General features: G+C 45.0%; 1 protein-coding gene across 7 annotated transcripts in view; it reads left to right on the forward strand.

Annotated features, from left to right (window-relative positions):
- Window positions 1–25,095, forward strand: part of LOC121853487 (voltage-dependent calcium channel type A subunit alpha-1-like) — a 237,225-nt gene that overhangs the window by 85,370 nt on the left and 126,760 nt on the right. For 6 of the 7 annotated variants that reach the window (XM_042347629.1, XM_042347632.1, XM_042347630.1 and 3 more), the window contains exons 3-4: window positions 16,598–16,703; window positions 23,702–23,704. In XM_042347629.1, the coding sequence (XP_042203563.1) occupies window positions 16,598–16,703; window positions 23,702–23,704 (109 nt within the window). The remainder of the gene's footprint in view (window positions 1–16,597; window positions 16,704–23,701; window positions 23,705–25,095) is intronic. The other variant, XM_042347636.1, reaches the window with a different exon arrangement.

The following is a 25,095-nucleotide window of genomic DNA, read 5'->3' on the forward strand; positions in this document are numbered from 1 at the left end:
TCATCAATGATTCAAGGGTAGGTTGTGAGGAGGAGTGGTAGAGGGGAGGAGGGGAGGTGGAGGGGGAGCAAGTGGTAGGAGGGGAGAATTGATACATAGTTACATACATTTATTCATACATACATACATACATACATACATACATGCATACATACATACATACATACATACATACATACATATATACATACATACATACATACATACACACACACATACATAATTATATAAAGAGTATTGTATGGTCGTCAACAAGTGCCTCCCCCACCCCCCCCCCACACACACACACACACACACATACAGTACATATAATGTGTGGTAGTGAACAATGTGCCTCCCTCCAACCCCCCCCCCACACACACACACACACATACAGTACATATAATGTGGTAGTGAACAATGTGCCTCCCTCCACCACCCCCCCCCACACACACACACACACACACACACATACAGTACATATAATGTGGTAGTGAACAATGGCCCTCCCTCCAACCCCCCCACACACACACACACACACACATACAGTACATATAATGTGTGGTAGTGAACAATGTGCCTCCTCCAACCCCCCCCACACACACACACACACACACATACAGTACATATGTGTGGTAGTGAACAATGTGCCTCCCTCCACCTCCCCCCACACACACACACACATACAGTACATAAATGTGTGGTAGTGAACAATGTGCCTCCTCCAACCCCCCCCCCACACACACACACACACACATACAGTACATATAATGTGTGGTAGTGAACAATGTGCCTCCTCCACCCCCCCCCCACACACACACACACACATACAGTACATATAATGTGGTAGTGAACAATGTGCCTCCCTCCAACCCCCCCACACACACACACACATACAGTACATATAATGTGTGGTAGTGAACAATGTGCCTCCCTCCACCCCCCACACACACACACATACATAGTACATATAATGTGTGGTAGTGAACAATGTGCTCCCTCCAACCCCCCCACACACACACACACATACAGTACATATAATGTGGTAGTGAACAATGTGCCTCCTCCACCCCCCACACACACACACACACACACACACACACACACACAGTACATATAATGTGTGAAAACAATGTGCCTCCTCCACCCCCCCACACACACACACACACACATACAGTACATATAATGTGTGGTAGTGAACAATGTGCCTCCTCCAACCCCCCCCACACACACACACACACATACAGTACATATAATGTGTGGTAGTGAACAATGTGCCCCCTCCACCCCCCCCCCACACACACACACACACACACACACACATACAGTACATATATGTGGTAGGAACAAGTGCCTCCTCCACCCCCCACACACACACACACACACAGTACATATAATGTGTGGTAGTGAATGTGCCCTCCACCCCCCCCCCCCCACACACACACACACACACACACAGTACATATAATGTGTGTGGTAGTGAACAATGCGCCTCCAGGATTACCACAGGTCAGGCTTGTGTTGTCTTTGTTTTAACGTCTAAATTTAGTGGCTTATCATTTTTACCAGTTTTCAGGTCGTTGGAAGGAGAGGTGGAGGAAGGTTAGGTTAGGTGTATATTTGAGCGGGTGGTGGGTGGGGTGGGTGGGTGGGTGGGTGGTGATGCAGCCAAAGACAAGTAGAATAAATAATTAAACTAAATAAATGAGAGGAACAAAGAGAGAGAGAGAGAGAGAGATGAGGAACAACACCACGTATACACCATCCTGTCACACACACATACACACACACACACATACACACACACACACACACATACACACACACACACACACACACACACACACACACACACACATACACACACACACACCGGGAGGGAGGGTAAGAGGGAGTAGGAGAAGGAGTGTGAAGGAAGGAAGAAGAAGGAAGTAGGAAAAAGGAGGAGTGGTAAAAGGAAGGAGGGAGGAAGTGAGGGACGGAGGCACCGGCAGTAAGCCAGCCAGAGAAGCCAAGCCAAGTCAGGTCAGGTCAGGCTGCAAGGAGAAACAAGAGGCAGCCAGGCTAAAAAAATGTCCCTCCTTTTATTGTAATATTTTTCTGACTTTTTTAAACCATTTTTATTTACTTTTTTATTTTATTTTACTTTTTTGATATTTTTTTCTTACTTTTAAATTATTTCGTGTTTACTTTTAATATTTTTTTCATAATTTTCGTTACTTTTTAAACCATTTTATTTACTTTTTTTTTATTTTATTTTATTAATATTTTGTACCTACTTTTTTATTTATTTGTTATTTTTACATTATTTCTAATTTAATATTTACTTTTCTTAACTTACTAAACATTAATTATATTTTTTCTCTTATTTTTATATTTTTTCTTTACTTTGTCTTTACTTTATTAAATATTTATCATTCATATTTTTTTTCTAGTTTTCTTATACTTTTATGCATTTGATTCATTTCTATATCAACTTTGTTCTACTACTTTTAAAATATTATCTTACACCTACTTTTATGTACCTTTCAAACTTTTATTCCTTCCATTGATGTTATAGTTTCCTGTTTATGTAAGAAGGATTTAAAACCAAGGTCAATTATGTATACTTTTTTTTTTAAATGCTTTGGGGTGAGGCCAAAGTATAATTATAATTTGTTTTAAGTGAATATTATTGGTTGTAAATGGTTGTTATGTTGTTAGGGGTTGTTATTACAGCTGTTAGGGGTTATTAAGTATCGCTCGTAATGGTTCGCTTATTCTTACCGTGAATGTAGTCTGTCTGTCTGTTCGTCTGTCTGTCTGTCTGTCTGTTTCTTGCCACTGCACATTACACAGTGGGTGGAGGTGGGTACTGGCCCTCCTCCCTTTCCCTTCCCCTCCCTCCCTTCCCCTCTTTCCCACCCTCCTTCCTCTTCCCTTGCCACAGTACCCCCTTCACTTCCTCCCTTCCTCCGCCCCTCACACACTGCCTCCCTCACACACTCCTCCCCTCCAACACCTCTCCTCACCCTCCACACACCTCCCATTACCAGAAGGCTTTTAAAGGATTATGACGTCATCGTGAGCCGTTCCCACACAAGTCTGTTCTCCTCCTCCTGTCTTCCTCCTCCTCCTCCTCTCCTCCTTCCCCTCCTCTTCTCCCTGTTGTCCTCCTTCTCTTGTTCTCTGCCTTTTAATCAATATCTTTCCTCACTTGATTTTCTCGTCATTACAATGTTTTCCTTCTGAAGTGTGTGTGTGTGTGTGTGTGTGTGTGTGTGTGTGTGTGTGTGTGTGAGGGCTTCCGAGTGGATGTCTTCACTTATTTTAGTAAGGCTTCGCGTCTGGAACATTCCTACTAAGAAGTGAGAGAGAGAGAGAGAGAGAGAGGAGAGAGAGAGAGAGAGAGTGGTGTGTGTGTTAACCTCCATGCCTAACCAAACCTAACCAAACCTAACCAAAAAATAACCTGACCTAACCAAAACCTAACCTACCCCCAAAAATCCCATGCAATAATCACCTTTAATTAACACAGACGTAAAACAAAAAGAAAAACACAACATAATTAGAGTCTTTGGGTAATTGTCCTCTAAACAATGGAAAAAGAAAATGGTGATTAATTGGGTCTTAAAAATAGGAGACACGAACGATGGTAAGAGAGAAAAAAAGGTGAAAAATTTTGATATATTTAGAATTTTTTGTGGGGTGGTAGAGGGAGGGGTAAGGAGGGGTAAGGAGAGGGAGGGGGAAGGGTGTGTGTAGGAGGTAATAGGGAAGGAGGGGGTAAAGGAGGGGTAGTGGGGGGGGGAACAACTTGTGGGGGGGATTTGGGGGTGCCACTGCCTACCTGTGTTTTGAAGTAGTGCCAAAGTGTGCGTGTGTCATACCAGCAGGTGTATATGTAAGTATGTATGTATGTGTGTATGTATGTGTGTGTGTTTGTGTGCATGTGTGATGGAACAGTGCCAATGGATATATAGTTGTCCCTATGCAGTGACCAGAATGTTCGTGAAATTCTAGCGAGTGACGTAACAGTGCCAACAGGTGTCAGAAAATGTGTAAATAACAGATGTGTGTATCGGTATTTATCTGACAAACACGTGACGTAACAAGTGCCAATATGTGTCGATGTTCTGTAATAGTGCCAGAAAAGTTCGTAAAAAAGCAGATGTGTGACGTAAAGTGCCAGGAGATGTGACGTCGTAGTGCCAACAGATGTGTGACGTCGTAGTGCCAACAGATGTGTGACGTCGTAGTGCCAACAGATGTGTGACGTCGTAGTGCCAGCAGATGTGTGACGTCGTAGTGCCAACAGATGTGTGACGTCGTAGTGCCAACAGATGTGACGTCGTAGTGCCAACAGATGTGTGACGTCGTAGTGCCAACAGATGTGTGACGTCGTAGTGCCAACAGATGTGTGACGTCGTAGTGCAACGCTCGCAAGTGACAGCAAATGTGTGACGTCATAGGCCGAAATGTGTGACGCCAGTGCCAGAAGATGTGTGACATTTGCGGTGCCGCCAGATACGCGACATATAGTGCCAGCAAGTGTTGACGTCATGTGCGAAGATGTGTGACGCCTGTGCAGAAGATGTGGCGCCATAGTGCCAGAAGATGTGACGTAATATTCGTCTAACAGTGCCGAAGCTGCATTTGGATTGGTCATGTTCGATAAGGAACGTCGAAAGAAGTGTGGAAGGTGGGTATGAATAGCCAATGGCAGGAAGAAGGACGTCATGAATCAGTGCCAGTGACGTCATATACTAGCAAATTAGTGACGTCATAAACTACGCAGAAAAGTTATTGGGCCATAGAGGAGCTGGTCCAATAAAGGCTACGTCATATAACAGTGCCAATAAGGAGGCTACGTCATAGAACAGTGCCAATAAAGGCTACGTCATAGAACAGTGCCAGAGGCTACGTCGTATAAGTGATAAGAACTCGTCGTCTAACTGCTCAATAAAGGCTAGTCGTCGAGCAGTGCAATAAGAGCCGTCACCATACATTACGTGAGGCTACGTCAGGTCAGGTCAGGTCAAGTTAGGTTAGGTTAGATTAGATTAGGTTGCAGACACTACAACAAGGTGGCTGGTTTTATAGGTCATTCCTGGATGGTGTGGTGGCAGTGCTGCCCCCAAACTAGTAGCTGAGGGGGGGGGGGGGCAGTGCCTCTTGGTGGGGGATTTATAGTGGCACTGTTGTCTAGAGACCCATTGTCAGGTGAGGTTAGGTTGTGAGCCCTCAGTCGTGGGCGAGGAGGTGACCCATGACTTTCTATGTGGTGGTGGTGGCGGGGGTCCCCATGTGGTGGCGGGGGTCTCCACTTTACAGGGGACGTGAGCTACTGACCGCTCCCCCAGGTCTCCACTGACTGTGTTAACTGTTTCCTGTGCTCTTCTTCTTTGGTCTCAGTCATTGGTGGAGGTGTGGGGAGGGAGGGTGTAGGGAAGGGAGGGAGGAAGGTGTGGGGAGGGGGAGAGAGAGGGGTGTGAGGGAGGGGAGGTGTGGGGAAGGGAAGAGGAGGGTGGGGAAGGGAGAGGGGGGGTGTGGGGAGGGAGGGAGGGTGGACGGAGGGGCAAGGAAGGAGGGGGTCGATATTTTGTACCCTAGGCGGCTTAGTGAGGCGCTAGACGTGTCCTTACTACATAGGAGGACACGGTCAAGTGTGTGTGTGTGTGTGTGTGTGTGTGTGTACCATCACAGAGGAAGTCAAATGCAAGTATTGACTTCCTCCAGCCACACCCCACACCTCTCCCTCTCTCTAATAGGGATGATATATTCTCTTAGAACCTCATTGATCTTACCTGGAAATGTTACCTGTCTTTAATTAACCAGGAATGAGGTGTTTTAATCTTATTGCATGTGTACCTGGAAGTGTGTGTGTGTGCGGACGGGTGGGTGTGTGCGGACGGGTGGTGGGTGTGTTGGGTGTATGTATGTATGTGGGTTGGTGGTAAGTGGGTGTTGGTGGTGTGTGTGTCAGTTGACATTACAATAATCTATTATATATAAATACATGATAATCATTCCTATTAATCACTCACTCACCTGTGTATCACCTGCAGGTATAAGAAATTAATTAAAACACAGGTACACCAGGTAGCCTATTTAATTAAGACACTATATGTATTACAAGTATATATTAAGATATACCTTATGGGTTTATATTATCTGTGTATATAGTTGTTGAGTTAGTTTAACTAGCGTTAGGTTTAGTAGGTAATGTCTATAGATATTTGAACCATTATTAAAGGTCTATTTTGGGTTAAATGTGTAGAAATTGCCTCTATATACAATTGACCTCTATGTACAATTGACCTTTATATGTACTGTTGACCTCTATATGTACAGTTGACCTCTATATGTACAATTGACCTCTATATGTACAATTGACCTCTATATGTACAATTGACCTCTATATGTACAATTGACCTTTATATGTACTGTTGACCTCTATATGTACAGTTGACCTCTATATATACTGTTGACTTCTATATGTACAATTGACCTCTACTGTATATGTACAGTTGACCTCTATATGTACAATCTAATAAACTATAGGACGAGGCATGTGTGTGTGTGTCTGTTCTGGGCAGCCAGCACAATCGTTTTTCATCAAACTTGGTGGAAAAATCGCAAAAAATTCGTAGAGTGGAACAAACCTGGTCCCATGTCGATGGTTTCTTTAGGAAGGCATTAGTTAACAATTTTATTTACGATGGAAAACGATGCAAGTCTACGGCTTTGGCATCTCATTCGCTGTACGCTGTCACGAGCGTTCAAACTCTCTAAATGGCTGCGAACGTGTCCGCGATCACTTGTTGACCTCTATACATGTACAATTGACCTCTGACCTATATATGTACAATTGACCTTCTATGTACGAACGATCACTTGCACATAATTGAGGCAGTGTTGTGGTGGTTGTTAAGGTCAGCTTGTCATTAAGCAGATAACAGGTGTTCCGGGCCTCGACAGGTGACCCGGGTCTCGACAGGTGACATCCCCGAGGTGGTAATGGGTTGTGGGCAGGTGTCCGTATGGTGAGAAGAATTAATGATGGTAGGTAGGGGAGGGGGAGAGGGGTGACTAGATAACAGATGTGGACCCTATACCCTTTCCTCTCTCTCCCTCCTTCCTCCCCGACCCCTCTCCCTTCACCCTTTCCCTTCATCTTCCTCTTCCCTCCTTTTCCATACCTCTCCCCTACCTTTCCTCCTCCTCCTCTTTACCTCCTCGTCTCCCCCTCTTTTCCCCCTACCTCTCCCTCCCCCCTCTCTCTACAGATGGATGTGTGTGTTTACGGTACATCATGTGTGAGATAATCAGCGAAATGACAACTTGTTTACAGCGGCAGCGTCATCACGGCCATCCGCCAATCACATGTACATTAGATGTGGGGCGACGTAATGTTTATTTCGAGTTGCCAAGTTTGAATATAATGCGTCGTTGTTTCAAGCGCCAATAGAAGAGAAGGGTTTGAACGTCATCGTGATTTGCACCAATTACAAGTTGACTGAGTGGTTACGATGTATCTTGTTTCTCTTGATTTGTCAGGATGAAAATGCGTCATTATTATACAACCAATTAGGAATAGCGAGGGATTTTGACGTCATCTCGATAAGCACCAATAAGAATTAGATTGAGTGATTACGATGTCCTGTGTGTTTGTCTTAATTGGTCATGAAAAAATTGAGACGTCACTACAGCAACTTACCAATCATATATATTGTCATGAGGAAGACCAATAGTTAGCCGTCAAGGAATGCTGCACTTTATGACGTCATCAGTCTCATGTCCTGTAATTGGTGGGACGCGAAACGGGGCATTTATATTGATGACGTCAGTAGGTAATGGTGGCATCGACTGATAATCTTAAATATTTATCATTCCTCGAGTGTGTTCTGCCAAGGCATTATTATGAACTGAATATAAGTGTAATTTTAAACTTGTATCCGAAAATAGCATCAGAATTACACCTGAGAACCTACCTGGTCTAGATATTGCCTTCACTTAATTAGGTAACACAAAAATGGCCCTAAGTCTCTGTGTTAATTTTGTCTCCTAACTTGTGCTAAGTGAAGGTATCTAGTTAAGGTGGAGTCTCAGTGTCAATTTTCAGGTTAAATATAGAAGTTATTCTTGTAGTTCAGCTTCAGTCGACCAGTCAGGACCATTCAGACGTCCTTATTCACGAGTAATGTACGTACCACGGCCCTATGAGAATCTGAAGCCGTACGTGTAACTTGTGACGTCAGAGGTAGTGGAAAACAGTGGAGAGGAGGTTTAGAGTGAGAAATGTGTGTGGTACAAGCAAGCGGGAGATATAGAGCAGTGAACCTCAACCACCATAAAGTATCACTGCTGCGGCCTTCAGTTGAGGCGTTTCAGTGTGCCCGCCCCCGCCTCTGACGTCACCCAGCCTCTAACTCGTCCCAAACCGCGTCGCTGAAACGAACGCCATCAAATCTCATACATTTCATCACATTTCTCTTCTATCGTTTAAAAATCCCATCATTCGACTTTAGTATATCATAAAAAATACAATTTGTTTTATATTTGAGAATCATATCGATGAAATGTGTTAATTAAACTATACAAAGCCAGCGAGCAGGGATACGGAACAGGTCTTCACGTTGGAGGCAGAACCAGTGTGGGGCAACATTACAAAACGCTCGCTCAATACTTACTGTAGTTTTCAAGTGCCTGATTAATGTCCCAGTTTGTTTAGGTTAACCATGCTTTGTTTTAACTATCTTCTCTGACATTCAGTACTGTCAGGGTAGTTTACGGGAGGAGATTGTTAAGTTATGGGGTAATATAGGGGTGGGGATGGGTGATTGAACCATGGCAGTTGTGATGAGTCGCCTGCCTTCTCGTCTACGGCTTGGCTTATGTTTATTTTTGTAATGTTTTTATTGTTGTTTTTCTTGATTTCTTGTTGTTTATCTTTTTCTATTGTTTATATTACGTTGGATGAGGAAGAGGGGAAGTATGTTAGGGATAAGGGGAAGAGGAGAGTGTCAGGGAGGAGGGTAGAAGGAGGAGTGTGTCAGGGAGGAGGTCATGAAGAGGAGCGTCAGGAGGAGGAGGAGGTCAGGAGGAGGAGAAAGGAGGAGTGTGTCAGGAAGGAGGTCCATGAAGGAGCGTCAGGAGGAGGAGGTCAGGAAGGAGGTCATGAAGAGGAGCGTCAGGAGGAGGAGTGTGTGTCAGGGAGGAGAGGTCATGAAGAGGAGCGTCAGGAGGAGGAGTCAGGAAGGAGGTCATGAAGAGGAGCGTCAGGAGGAGGAGTCAGGAAGGAGGTCATGAAGAGGAGCGTCAGGAGGAGGAGGTCAGGAGGAGGAGGAGGAGGAAAAGGAGGAGTGTGTCAGAAGGAATAGGTTCAAAAGGAAGGAAGGAAGGAAGAAAGTGGAGTCTCAAGGAAGATAAGAGTGTATCAGGAGGAGAGGGAGGAGGAGGAGGAGGAGGAGTGTTTTGAGGAAGAAGAGGAAGAGAGTATTTTAGTATTTTATAACTTTAGGGTAACTTGGCCTCTCTCTCTCTCTCTCTCTATTCCATAAGTTTAGGTCTTGTTTCTTATCTTCTCGTCTCTTCAAAGTTTTATCATCATGGTATTAAAGTTGACGTTGTGTGTTGTGTGTGTGTGTTGTGTGTGTGTGTGTGTGTGTGTGTGTGTGTGTGTGTGTGTGTGTGTGTGTCACTGAAGTATTGTAACACCAGGTTGGAGGGAGGGAGAAAGTGTGCGAGAGGGAGAGACCAGAGAGAGTTGTTAGAGAGTCTGGCCAAGGGGAAAGGAGGAGGGAGGAAAGGAAAGACAGATGAAGAAGGAAAGGAGTTAGAGAGAGAGAGCAGGCAGGAGGGGGAAGAAGGTAGGGAGGGAGTAGGGGGGTAGGTAGGGAGAAGGTCTCCCCCTAATAGACTGAGCCACCATATTCAGACGTGATTTATTCTCAGGTGTGATCGCCCTCTACCTGGGTGTAGGGGGTGTAATTAGGGTGTTTATATGGGTGTAGGGGTGTGAGGGAGGGGGGTAGGGATGTGAAGGAGGGGGTAGGAGGTGTGAGGGAGGGGGTAGGGGTGTGAGGGAGGGTGTGCGTGAATATATAACCTCTCTCTCTCTCTCTCTCTCTCTCTCTCTCTCTCTCTGGAGTGAGGTAGGGAGGACCAGCCTGTTCTCCTCACCTGAGAGTGTAGTTGACCCCAGGCCCCAGTGGAGTTACCTTGGGGCCTATTAGGACTGGGGCCCATTTGTTCTCATATCTTGACCAGGTGAGAAGGTGACCACTGCCACCTCCCTAATGAGTCTTTATGAGGTAGGGAGGTCTTCATGAGAGAGAAAAAAAAGAGAGGGATAGAGAGGTGTAGAGAGAAAGAATGAAAGAGGAAGAGAGAGACAGGGAAAGAGAGAGATATAGCGATAGAGGGAGAATGAGAGAGGCGTAGAGAGAGAGAGCACATTGGGGAGGGGGTTGTCAGCTTCGGATTAACTTCCACATTTCGAAGCGGCACCACCACCGCCACTACACCACACCATACCACTCCACAACCACCACACTACAACCACCACACCACCACCACACACCACACACTACGCTGCAAACTGAAAATAAATAAAAAGTAGGCGAAATTTATCTAAACGAATAATGAAGATAAACACACCTATTCCCTCCTCCCCCCTCCCCCTCCCCCTCCCTGGTCGGGTATAATGGTATCTCGTCCCCCCTCACCCCTCTCCTTGCCCCTCTCTCTGGCTGTAGGAATAGGTGTTCTGTAGAGGTCTAGATTGAGGCTGTTAAGAGGGAGATTTTAATTAATGATCATCGTGGTTGGGTTAGGTTAGGATTTTATTTGTTTATTTGTTTATTTATTTGTTTATTGTATATCTGTGTAGTTTATTTTCTTACTTTTCTCTTCCTCTTTATTATGTATCGTCCATCTCCCCACCATCCCCCACCTCCCTCACTCCCTCTTTCACCCCATTCTCCCTCCTCCACTTCACATCACCCTACCTCACTCCCGTCACCACTCCACTCCATCACACTCCTTCCTCCTCCATCATCTACCCTCTCCATCACCTCTCCCCTCCATCACCCCTCTCCATCACCCTCCTCATCACCATCACCTCCCTCTCCCATCACCCCTCTCCCTCTCCATCACCCTCTCCCTCTCCATCACCCTCTCCCCTCCATCACCCCTCTCCCCTCCATCACCCCTCTCCCCTCCATCACCCCTCTCCCCTCCATCACCCCTCTCCCCTCCATCACCCTCTCCCTCTCCATCACCCCTCCCCCTCCATCACCCCTCTCCCATCACCCCTCTCCATCACCTCTCCTCCATCACCCTCTCCCCTCCATCACCCTCCTCATCACAATAAACTGCGTCTAAGTAACAATGAGACATCTACTTGACATTCCGTTGGCCAACCGTACGATATGTTTTCCCGCTTAACTACAGAAAAAAAGATGGCGGGTCGTAATGACATCAAAACTACGCCGAGACTCTACCTTAACGACCGTACATCAATTAACTATACTAAAGAAAGATGAAATTAAGGGAATGTGATTTATTTGTTGTTATTGTTAAATATATGTCAAGGTGGTATTAACATCAAGCTGGATTAACTACACCTAGATGGGTGGGTTTATTTAAGCTGTGGTTTAAAGATGGCGGTTCAAAATGGCGTCGAAAGTATAATGAGACTTTGTTTTGTTTTTTACACCAGAGGAGTTCAATTTGTTTTGTGTTGTTGAGTGTCCCCTTTAGTGTACGAGCCCCAGTGTTGGGTATATACGCAGTACCTGGCCAACACTCGCTGTACCTGGTCACTCATTGCATCTGGTCACTCATTGCATCTGGTCACTCATTACCTGGTCACTCACAGCACCTGGTCACTCACAACAGTTGGTTACCCACAGCGCCTTGTCACTCACTGCTGCTGTGAGTAACAAGGTAATGACCAGGTGATAAGAGGGGTTAGGGGCGGTGAGGTTAATCCGTGTACAGGTATGCTATCCTCAACCTGTATTGATTACGGCAGTCTGTGCTGCCAGACCCACGATACTGCCTCCCTGCTGCCAGACCCACGATACTGCCTCCCTGCTGCCAGACCCACGATACTGCCTCCCTGCTGCCAGACCCACGATACTGCCTCCTGCTGCCAGACCCGTACTGCCTCCTGCTCCCAGACCCACGATACTGCCTCCTGCTGCCAGAACGATACTGCCTCCCTGCTGCCAGACCCACGATACTTGCCAGACCCACGATACGCCTCCTGCTGCCAGACCCACGATACTGCCTCCTGCTGCCAGACCCACGGTACCGCCTCCTGCTGCCAGACCCACGATACGCAGACACGATACTTGCCAGACCACGATACTGCCTCCCTGCTGCCAGACCCACGATACTTGCCAGACCCACGATACCGCTCCTGCTGCCAGACGATACTTGCCAGACCCACGATACTGCCTCCCTGCTGCCAGACCCACGATGCGCAGACCCACGGTACTGCCTCCTGCCAGACCGATACTTGCAGACCCACGATACTGCCTCCCTGCTGCCAGACCCACGATACTTGCCAGACCACGATACTGCCTCCCTGCTGCCAGACCCACGATACTTGCCAGACCCACGATACTGCCTCCCTGCTGCCAGACCCACGATAGCTCGCAGACCCACGATACTGCCTCATTGCTGCCAGATCCATGACGCTACATGACGTGGCTAGGTGTGTTATGAGCGTCTCTTAATTTATGAATACCTGGGACGTCATCCTTCTCCCCTCACCTCACCCTACCCCTTCACCCCTCCCTTCTCCGGCTTACAGCATGGGGAGGTTCTGGTCTGTTGAGGGGTGTGGGTGTCTGGTGTGTTCGGAGGGGTGTCCTGGGGTGTTCTGGGGGGTGTGGGGTCCTGGTGCGTTCAGGGGGTGGTTGTCCTGGTGCGTTCGGGGGTGGTGTGGGGCTCTGGTGCGTCTGGGGGTGTGGGGTCTGGGGCGTTCAGGTGGGTTCTAACTTGCTTGGGGTGTTGGGTTCTGACTTGTTGGGGGACGATAATTCAGGTACGAGTCGTGACCGACCTGGCCTAAAGTGGTGCAAAACTCTACGGTCTGGCCCACCCACGTTTCACTATCTCTCTTTAGTATTTTTCTGTTAATTACTAAAAACCGCCACAATACCACCACACCACCGCCACACCATCACCACACCACCACGCCACACCATCACCGCCACACCATCACCACACCACCAACAACATACCACACCATCACCATGCCATCACCACACACCACCAATACCACCACCACCACACCACCACCACACTCTCTGGCTCACAGTATCCACGAATTCCACAAGTTTGGGAATTACAGTCACTCTGAAACACTGGGAGGACGAGAGCTCTGCCAGGCATAGATTTTCACCCTCCTCCTCCTCCTGTTCTTCCTCTTCCTCCTCCTCCTGTTCCTTCTATTCCTCCTCCTTCTCTTCTTCCTCTTCCTCCTCCTCCCTTCTTCTTCTCTTCCATCTCCTCTCTCTTTCTCTCTCCTCCACAACCACTATCTTTACCACCACCATTATTCCTACTACTACTACTAACAACCATTACCACTATCTACCACAACCACCACCTCTACAACCATCACCTCCTCCAATCACCAACACTACCTACCACCACTACCTACCACCACTACTACCACTACTACCTACCACTACCTACCACCACTACCTACCTACTACCACTACCACCACCCACCACCACTACCTACCACCACCACCTACTACCTACCACTACCTACCACCTACCACCACTACCTACCACCACTACCTACTACCTACCACCACTACCTACCACCACCACCTACCACCAACCACCACAACCACACGAAAATATAACCCAAGTATGTAGACAGCATCCCACCCCACTTGTTGTTGTCGTTGTTGTCGTTGTTGTCGTCGTTGTTGTCGTCTCTGTGGTAATCAACGACTCACTCGACGTATCACAAAGCAACGCCAGCTCTAGCTAACACCAACGCCTGGCTTCTAACATATGTGGGTACTACTCAGATGAGGGTGTTTGGCGGTGAGAGGGCGGGTGAGTGGGATGAGGGTGTTTTGGCGGTGAGAGGATGAGGTTGAGTGGGATGAGGGTTGGCAGTGAGGGCGAGGTGAGTGGGATGAGGTGTTTGGCGTGGAGGTGAGGTGAGTGGGATGAGTGTTTGGCGGTGAGAGGGGCGAGGTGAGTGGGATGAGGTGGTTGGCGTGAGGCAGTGGGATGAGTGTTTTGGCGGTGAGAGGGGTGGGGGTGAGTGGGATGGTGTTATGGCGGTGAGGTGGCGAGTCGAGTGGGATGAGAGGGAATTACATGGAAAGAGAAAATTAATATAAATTGGATTCCTACAGTCGTGTTTTGTTACCTAACCTAACCTAACCTGCCTGACCTAACCTGACCCTAACCTGACCTAACCTGACCTGACCTGACCTATGCTAACCTAACCTTACCTAACCTTTAAGACTAATGGGGTTCTGTAGGGAGGAGGAAGACGAAGGAGTGAAGAGGAAGAGGAGGTGATGAAGATGAAGGAGGAAGAGTAGGAGAAGGAAGAAGAAGAAGAAAGAAGAAGTTTAGGAGGAGGAGGAGGTAGAGGAGGAGGACATAGGAGTAGTTGTAGTAGTAGGAGGAAGATAAATGAGGTTGGGGGCGTGGGAGGCGTGTGGGGCAGGATAGTGGTCCGGTAGTTGGTGGTCTGGTCTGATCTGAGGGAGTTTTTGTTTGTTTGTTTGTGTGTTTGTTTTGTTTGTTTGTGTGTGTGTGTGTGTGTGTGTGTTTGTTTGTTTGTTTGTGTGTGTGTGTTTGTTTGTTTTGTGTGTTTGTTTGTGTGTATTGGCGTGTTATCAGAGGCGCCGGCGGGCGTATGGACCAACTCAGCACTAACGCAACTTTGACTTGTACTTACGCACCTTTAGTTGGTGAGTGTGTGAGTGAGCTTTCCTTCCCCTCTCCTCTCCCTTCTCCCCCCCCCTTGTCTTCTCCCCTCCCTTTCTTCCCCGTCTCCCCTCACCTTCCCTCCCCGTCTCCCCTCACCTTCCCTCTCCTCATCTTCCCTCCCCTCCACCTCCCCTTGTTTCTCCTCTTCCCTCTCCCTTTCCCTTCTCCTCCACTTGTCTTTCTCCCCTTCCCTTTCTTCCCCCTTCTCATCTCCCCTACCATCCTCCCTATGTCTCCCCTTACATTTTCCCTAGTCTCCTCTCCCCTTGTCTCTTCTCCCCTTGTCTCCCCTCCCCTCTTCCCTATGTCTCCCCTCCCCTCCTGGGCCGCTGTGTGGTGCAGTGCGGTGTTTGAGTGACTCTCTGGCGCCACTACGACTACGACTACGACTACTGCGACTACTACTACGACTACTACTACGACTACTGCGACTACTACTACGACTACTACCACTACTGCTACTACGACTACTACTACGACTACTACTACGACTACTATCACTACTACTACGACTACTACTACGACTACTACTACGACTACTATCACTACTACTACGACTACTACGACTACTACGACGACAAGGACTCAGCCAGTATATAATCGTTTCTTAGGTGTAAACTTTGAGGTAGTAAAGTTAGTGAGAAGTTTACCTCGGTGATGGAGAGACGCTAGTGAGCTACTGAAGGTGTGTAGGCGTGGTGTTGGTGGGGGTTGTAGGGGTGGTGGGGTTGTAGAAGTGTTGGTGGGGTTGTGCAGGGAATTGGTGGGGGTTATGAGGTGTTGGTGGGGTTGGCCAGGGGTGGTGGGGGTTGTGGGGAGTGGTGGTGTGGTTGTGGGGTGATGGTGGGGTGGTGGGGGTTGTGTGGGGGTGGTGGGGTTGTAGAGGGTGGTGGTGTGGTTGTAGGGTGATGGTGGGAGGTTGGGGTGGTGGGGTTGTAAGGGTGGAGTGGGGTTGGGGTGGTGTGGTGTGGTTGTAGGGGTGGTGGGGTTGTGGGGTGGTGGGGTTGTAGGGTGGTGGGGTTGTAGGGTGGTGGTGTGTGGTTGTAGGGAGTGATGGTGGGGTTGTAGGGTGGTGGGGTTGTGGGGTGGTGGGGGTTGTAGAGGGTGGTGGTGTGGTTGTAGGGGGCTGATGGTGGGGTTGTGGGGTGGTGGGGGTTGTAGGGGTGGTGGGGGTTGTAGAGGGTGGTGGTGTGGTTGTAGAGGGTGATGGTGGAGTTGTAGAGGGTGGTGGGGGTTGTAGGGGTGGTGGTGGGGTTGTGAGTACTGTAGGGTTTTTAGATGTTTTGTAAGGAAGTTTTAAAGGTTGTGTAGATGTTTGTAAAGGGTTGTACGTATATGTGCGTCTGTGTATGCATGTGCTTGTGGTTATTACAGGTCTCGAGGTCATGATGTCATTTCTGATTAATTATCTTTACAGAACTGGTCAAGAGGTCAACTACATATTGTTCCTACATATCCACAGTCACATATGTCTTAATTAATTGCTTTAAATAATCTCTAATAATATTTCTTTAAAGATTTTCAGGTATATTTCCTTGTACATATTGTTATTGACTTATAGTTCAGTGTTTGTGTTTTCCATTAATTCTGTGTGTGTGTGTCATACCACGTGTTATCGGCTCAACCATTAGAGTTTCCCTTAACTACTCTTCACTCCGTTCGAGTACGCGGTGCTGTTGACGATCATCGCCAACTGCATCGTGCTGGCCCTGGAGGAGCATCTCCCGGAGGGCGACAAGACGCTTCTGGCGCAGAACTTGGTACGCTTACCTTCTTAATCTCCCCCCCCCCCCCTCCCTACCCCCCTACAGCTCCTTCTCCCGCCCAGCCATCACCCACCACCCCTCCCCTCCCCTCCCCCCACCTCAAGGGCCACAGTGACCCTGTATAGTAGAGGTGGTCCTTGTGGTAGGGAGGGTGTGAGGCCCCGGGGTGGTGGACCCGCCTACTCCCTCGCAGGTATATTAGCACCAGTGTAGTCTAACCCCTCTCTTTGTTATTATTATTGTTATATTATTATTATTATTATTATTATTATTATTATTATTATTATTATTATTATTATTATTATTATTATTATTGTTATTATTATTATTATTATTATTATTATTATTATTATTATTATTATTATTATTATCATTGTTATTATTGTTATTATTATTGTTATTATTGTTATCATTGTTTTTATTATTATTATTATTATTATTATTATTATTATTATTATTATTATTATTATTACAGCTGTCTAGAGCATTTTGATATAGTATATCTTGAGTACCAGATGCTGTAGTTGAGATATTTATTATAGATCATTAGCAATGCATGTAACGCTCTTCATATATATATATATATATATATATATATATATATATATATATATATATATATATATATATATATATATATATATATATATATATATATATATATAAAATTACAACATTTATGTATGTATGCATTACTAGTCCCGCACCGTTAAGTAGCAATAATAAACTTAGACGTCATTAGTTGTTCCTGTTAGTTACCTGGGAGCAAGGGGTAGCCAGCTGTGGTGACCTGCCTGTGCTTCACTGTGCGTGCGTCACCCATCACTGTTCTTCACTGTCACTGGGTCTTCACTCTCTTGTTACTTCATAATTTCTCTCTATAACAACGTTCATCTTACCGGCTTTACTGTGTCACTGTGACATCATTTGTTTGTTCGTCACTGTACACTACGTAATCCCTACGTCATCAGCAGCAAGTGTTGTGGGTGGTGGGTCTGGGAGCACCAATCACCGCCTGTGCATATCCGGGTCCACCAATCACACTCCTCTCTCCCTGTGTTACGTCACCCATGCTTCAGTATCTTATACTTCAGCTCCCTGTAGCGTCCTCCTCAGACATCACCTGACACCAACTCGTATTTTGACTCATTGTTGGAACTTCCTTAAAATTAATGAGAACTTTATTTATTTATTTACTTTCCGTTGTAGACAGTCCTCGGTATACGAAATTTTTATACACCAGGAGTTCGTCTAGCGAGGCCTGTCGACATATTTTGAACGCAAACATCCGGTTATAATAGGCTACTTGACTTATAGAACATATCTGGATAAGGAAGGATAAATTTACCCTCGCCTCAATCCCTCCTGTGACGTCATTAGCTACCTGGGTATATCTTGACTTATTTATTTTATTTTATTTTTTTCCGGTTTAGAGTCGTGAAAAATGGTGTGGTTTTTATTGTTGTTGGGGTGAGTGTTGAGTATTATTTATGTCACACTTGGGGGGGGGGAGAGGGGGTTGTAACGCGTCACTGGGATGAGTACTTGTTCTTTGAGTACCTACCATATTATTTGACGGTTACTTAAATATTCCGTCGTCACTCAGCATTGCCACTCTCGCTTCGTCACTCTCCCTTCGTCACTCTTCCTTGCCACTCTCCTTCGTTACTCTTCCTTCGTCAGTCCCTTTCACTCTTCCTTCGTCACTCCCTCGTCACTCTCCTTTCGTCACTCCCTTGTCATTGTCACTCCCTCATCACCTCTTCCCCTCCCTCGTCACTCCCTCGTCACTCCTCGTCACTCTCTCACCCTCTGATTGTCACACACACACACACACACACACGCGAGAGCCACATTCCTGGGCTGGTCTGAGCTGGCTGGAGAATTGATTAGTTCAGCCCTGTCTCTCCTAACATTAATATCAGCGTACATACAGGTGTGTGTATATAATCCCGGCAGTTATAATCAATATTAACTATGACCAGACTACGGCATTAGTTATATTCCTTTAATAATCCGTATAATTCGTATAATTCTTGATAACCGAGAAGAGGAGGGAGTTTGGTTGTTATTTGACAGTGGTTTTTGTTGACGTCATTTGTTTTGGTCGGTTATAGCACTACACAGACCATACGTCATTTGTTTTGGTCGCTTACAACACCATACCAACTATTCATCACTTGTTTTGGTCGGTTACAACACGATACCAACTATTCGTCACTTGTTTTGGTCGGTTACAACACTACACACACACACATTATCTCACCATTGTTGATTTTATGACGTATTTGTGTTAGTCAAAGTTTTTATTAGTTGAAAATATTGTCGTATTGTACCGGAAATGGGACTGTACGGCGCCATTACGTGGGGATCATGGTATTTTGGGAGGGTCACCACCATAACGTCGTCGATCATGGTAGCATAATAGAGGTAGGGCCACAGTAGTTGTAATATGGGAGGGCCAACCATAACGAACTTCAAATCATGGTAGTTATGGGGAATAGGGTGGATGAGTGAGTGTGTGGGTGTGTCTAGGGGAAGAGAGGAGAGGGAGGCCGAGAGGAGAGGTCACAGAAGTGGGATTGAGTGGGATTAAGAAATAAGACCCCCTCCTCACCTCCCTCCCTCTCTCCCTAACCCTCACTCTTAACCATACACTGACCTCACTTATCTCCCCCCCCCCCACAACCAACCCCCCTTCATTCATCTAGTCATTGCCCCCCCTCCTCCCCTCTCCCACCCTCCCCTCCTCAACTAATTAAACCAAACCCGACGTCATATTAGTTAGAAAAAAAACTAAACTAAACTCATAAAATAATAAACAAATTAGCTGCACCGTAAATTAGTTTTGTCTGTAATGAGATATTTTAGCCATAATTAGAGTGGTTAGTTAGTTAGTATTGTGGTAAATAGATGGCAGTACCGATTGTCTTTTTCTCTGTATTGATTATAATATATTCATTTTATAGCTTGTGGTTCGTTATCATGCATTCGTGTTTGTTTTAAAGAATGCAAAAGACCAAGTATATATTTATGCATTTTTTTAAGCATGCATGAAATGTCTGCATGAGAGGTTCTATATTAGGATAGTTAAATAATAATTCTTTTACTTTTTCTTACTGCATGGTATAACTTTTAATTCTCTTTATCTCTCTTTTTCTCTCTCGGGGACAGACCTGACATATATATTGTGATGGTGTGTTATGTTTGAACCACAATAAGTAAGTCTATCCTATGAGTTACCTTTTCAATGGCCTATAAACTTGGCTAAATTGAAATAAACTTCACTTTAGAAACTCCCATTGGATACTTAATGTTTTTATAATTATTTAATGTAGAATCTTAATAAATCACTCACATTAACTACTAATTACTCTTCTTAATTAACCCACCAATATCCATTAACTATCTTAAATTAATTACCCATCTGATTTTTAACTCAGTCACACCTTGAATAGAAAACGCATCAATGTGATCCCAAACTTAACTAACAGTGACCGGGTGAGAATTTCTTTACCCAGAGAGGCGATTATAAAGTTATTTATTGTGGGAGTTACAACCATCATAGAGCTCACCTGTTGGGTCTGTCTCTTTCTTAGTTAGTGATAATAATAAACTGCTGAGGGAGATGATAGCTACTTGGCTTGACTTATGATATTAATGCTGTCTTGATATGAATGTGTACTACTTGCTTCAGGTGTGGCCAAGTGATACTCTGTGGCTCAAGGACAAACTGTGCTCCTCAGTGTGTGTGTGTGTGTGTGTGTGTGTGTGTGTGTGTGTGTGTGTGTGTGTGTGTGTGTGTGTGTGTGTGTCTAACTTGTTAATTGGTATTACTTGTGATGGTATAATTGACTACTGCCTTGTACTGACTTGTAACTTGTACTATAGATGGTAACTGACCTGTTTTAGTGGTGGTAATTGACTCTTGACTTGTACTAGTGATGCTAATTGACTTGTATCTTACCATCTACAAGTACCTAAGTCAAGACACGTTACAAGATGATAGACACTTAGTTCACATCACTTGTATGTTCCCGGTTGTTACGTGTACCTTATAAACACCAGTAAACAAATAAACAAGTAAAAAAGTAAACAGCGACTTAAGTTATTGTTTACATTCACTGATTTTTTGCCTTTCATAATTTTTAGAGAAATTGGAAGGTGTTAATTAATACTCACCTGTGTGTTATTGCAGGTGAGGTGATTTGTCATTGATTATAATTATTGCAACACCATTCCAGGTAGCACAGTTTGATGAGCCACAATGCAGGTGTCCAGTTGATAGGAACTAATTTGCATACAGGTGGTTCATGTGAGCAATGCAGGACCCCCCCCACCCCCCACATCCTCTCCACTGACCCCCCACAGGTGATCAGTACCAGCTGGGAGGTCATCAACACCACCACCTGTCACCACCTGTCTGTGTAAAGAAATTGTTAATGTTTTGATTTTGTTGTTTTTGTTAGTTTTTCATTTGTTTTTGTTTTTATTTTGGTAATGTTCTTGTGTTTATACGTACATACATACATACATACATACATACATACATACATACATACATACATACACTTAAGTAATTTCTTTAATATATTTTGCTACTTTTCACCACACTTAACTTACCATCTTTAATTTTGAAAGTATTATAATATTTTTGTAACTTGAAGTAATTTTTTATAAGTATTAAAGTAAATCTGAATGAAGACTTAGAAATAATATTTATCGCTGTTTTTTGTTTTAGATTTTTATTAATTTATTATTATTTTTTTATTATTTTATTTTTTTTAGCAAGAGGAAGATTTGGTGAATATAGGTGGAGGTGTTGATGAGTTTCTGAGCCTGTGTGGTAGCCTTAGGTGTTGTGTGGCACTATTGGCACTACACCCAGGCCCTCAGGTGTTGTGTGGCACTATTGGCACTACACCCAGGCCCTCAGGTGTTGTGTGGCACTATTGGCACTACACCCAGGCCCTCAGGTGTTGTGTGGCTCTAGCTACACCCAGGGTCGTCCACAGGCACTGGTGGTGTAGGTTGAGGCAGATTGAAGGGCTTGTGTTGTGTCGTGTACTTCTGAGGACTGCAGCACACAACACTTAAGAAGACTTGACCTGCTGGTGTACTGATGACCTGTATAAGGTGACCTGCCTGCCCCCTCCCTATACAGTATATGAGTGACTTGGTACCACTATTAATGCCGTCTCACATAAGCTACCTTCACGCCTTACCCTGTTAACTAGACACCATGTTTATTATTATTTTTTATGTTTCAGTTTTTTGTTGTCATTCTGGTGTAGTGCTGCGAGAGTGTGTGTGTGTGTGTGTGTGTGTGTGTGTGTGTGTGTGTGTGTGTGTGTGTGTGTTATAAATGTCTGTTTTGTTTTGTTTAAATTTTAATTTGATTTAAATTTTTTATCAGGTCAAGTTAGTTACCAATACAGAATATTTTATTGTTTTGTAATATTGTAAGTCAGTGTCATAATATTACCAGGTGTAGATGTCTTCAAATAAAACCTGACATTTTCCATAGTTCTTCGAAGACCATAAGTAAATCATTATCTTCTCATAGTTTATCAAGCTCAACCAAAAAAATATATATATATTTTTTTAACTTAATAATGTCAAGTATATATTTGTTTTATGTAAGCTAAAATGGTCTTTATAATGTTAATAGGTTATGAGTCAGTGTTATTGTAGATGTGTCATATGTGAAGGTCGACAGTTAGAGATTCATAATATATAAGTATTCTTTTAAAATGATTATGGAGAATTTAATGACCAAAACAGACAAAACAGTGCAGTAACTTTTTTTTAATATGGTTAGTTTCTCTCAACGCCACACACTGCTACCATACTTTTGTACTTTTATCTCATACTTTGCACAGTTACATTACTTTCTACACCCTCCCGTCACTGTACTACACCTTCACCTCTCAGCACAGTACACGCTGCTGTAGAGTTACCAGCACAGCACACACCCACGGCACAGTACTGTACACACACACACTCGATATAGTACATTGCATACACACACAGTACAGTACGGTACACTTTCACAGAGCATACACACACAGTAGTACCCCCCCCCCCCTTACATACACCTGGTCAAGTAACACCCAGGTTATTAGGCAGTGTAGCGAGGGAGATCCTACAGGTACACACTACACATACACCTGGACACAAAGACCTTCTGGTTACTCTGAGCTACACAGCAACACCCAGAGAAACCTACACCTACATCTCTGGGTCCATATGGTAGTGTTCACTGTATCTACCGGGAGACCATCCTCACTTAACACCTTCACTACTACTTAACTACTTAACTATACCTAATTCAACCCCATTTAAATGAAACACCGACCCCTTTAAAGAGACACCGACCCCCTTAAAGAGACACTGACCCCCTTAAAGAGACACTGACCCCCATAAAGAGACACTGACCCCCCTTTAAACAGACATCGACCGCGTTAAACAGACACTGCCCCCGTTAAAATGACATCGACCCCTTAAAAACAACTACTATTACAGAACAAGGCCCTTAACCACGACACCACCGGCTGTTATGTGTTCTAGAGGGGGAACAGTTGTTCATGTTATACTGGGGACACCGCCCTTATAAACCCTTTTTTTAGGACACGACTTCATTATACCCTTAGGGACACCGGCCCCTTAGTGTAAAACTTTTTAAAGGGTCACGGCCTTCCTTAACCTCTTATAATACTGTATACCCTTGGAGGAAACATCGGCCCCTTAAACCACGGGGACACGGCCCTCAGGGGAACACCGGCTCTTCTTCAACTGTAAACAAAACCAAAAAATATTCTTGGGGGTCACACGAGCCTTAACCCCCCCACCCCCCACCCCCACCCACCCACCTTTGTACTGTTGGCCATGGCCCTCACACACTCACCATGTCTTGTGTCTCATCTACCCCTCCACCCACGTTTCCCCCCCCTCCCGTTTGGACTGGACTTCCGGACGATGATGCACTACAGCTGGTAAGCCTCAATCTTTCTCTGCCATCTTGAGAGTAACCGAGACTCCTGTTATCTTTATTCTCTCTCTCTTTCTCTCTCTCTCTCTCTCCCTCTCTCTCTTGTGTGTGTCTGTGTGTGTGTGTGTCTCCGTGTGTGGCCTTAAGGTGGAAGTTTTCCCCTCAGTGGTCGGTGGACCGTTTCCGAGTGTAACGGTCTTAACGGTTATTAACTGAAGTAGATATTTAAATATTTGTAACGGATTTAACGGTCATTTGCATAAGTAGATATTTATTTTTGTAACTGTTTTAACGGTCATTCAGATTCTCAAACATTAACACCATTTTAATCCTAAGTCAAACTTTAATATATATCAATTTGATTTTCATTTTTTTAACAGAATCACGAAAAGTCACTTAACGTTTACCGTTTCAAATCTCGAATCAGAATCACTGTATTGTAAGAAATTTTAAGGACAAAAAAATTCAAAATCACCTTCAGTTAAGTGTCACTACTTATACTTAGACACTTATAACTGATGGAACCTTCCCTTCAAGGCTACACTTTAGTTACTGTAGTTAGTTGTGTCATAACTTGTGTTCATGTAACTACACTGAGACTCTATTAAGGCTCTATTAGACCATGGTTCTATTAAGGCTCTATTAGACCATGGTTCTATTAAGGCTCTATTAGACCATGGTTCTATTAAGGCTCTATTAGACCATGGTTCTATTAAGGCTCTATTAGACCATGGTTCTATTAAGGCTTTATTAGGCCATGGTTCTATTAAGCTCTTTAGTCCTTCCACTTTTACAGTCCCCCTCCGTCCACTTATTCCAGCCCCATCAAGTTCCAGGCCCCACCAGCCCCTTCCCTCCACTTGTTCCAGACCCCACCAGCCCCCTCCCTCCACTTGTTCCAGACCCCTCCAGCCCCCTCCCTCCACTTGTTCCAGACCCTTCCTCTTGTTGCAGCCCCCTCCAGCCCCTTCCCTCCACTTGTTCCAGACCCCTCCAGCCCCCTCCCTCCACTTGTTCCAGACCCCTCCAGCCCCAGCCCCTCCTATAACACCTCCACCCTACACACAACAAATAACTATAGCATATTATGTCCCTAGTTAGCGAATTAATCCATCATATAGTATAGCACTAATCCATTATAGCACTAATCCATCATAGTACTAATCCATCATAGCACTAATCCATCATAGTACTAATCCATCATAGCACTAATCCATCATAGTACTAATCCATCATAGCACTAATCCATCATAGCACTAATCCATCATAGTACTAATCCATCATAGTACTAATCCATCGTAGCACTAATCCATCATAGCACTAATCCATCATAGCACTAATCCATCACAACACTAATCCATCATAGTACTAATCCATCTTAGCACTAATCCATCA

The sequence above is a fragment of the Homarus americanus genome, unplaced genomic scaffold (assembly GCF_018991925.1).
Source record: "Homarus americanus isolate GMGI-L3 unplaced genomic scaffold, GMGI_Hamer_2.0 scaffold4896, whole genome shotgun sequence".
NCBI classification, from domain to species: Eukaryota; Metazoa; Arthropoda; class Malacostraca; order Decapoda; family Nephropidae; genus Homarus; species Homarus americanus.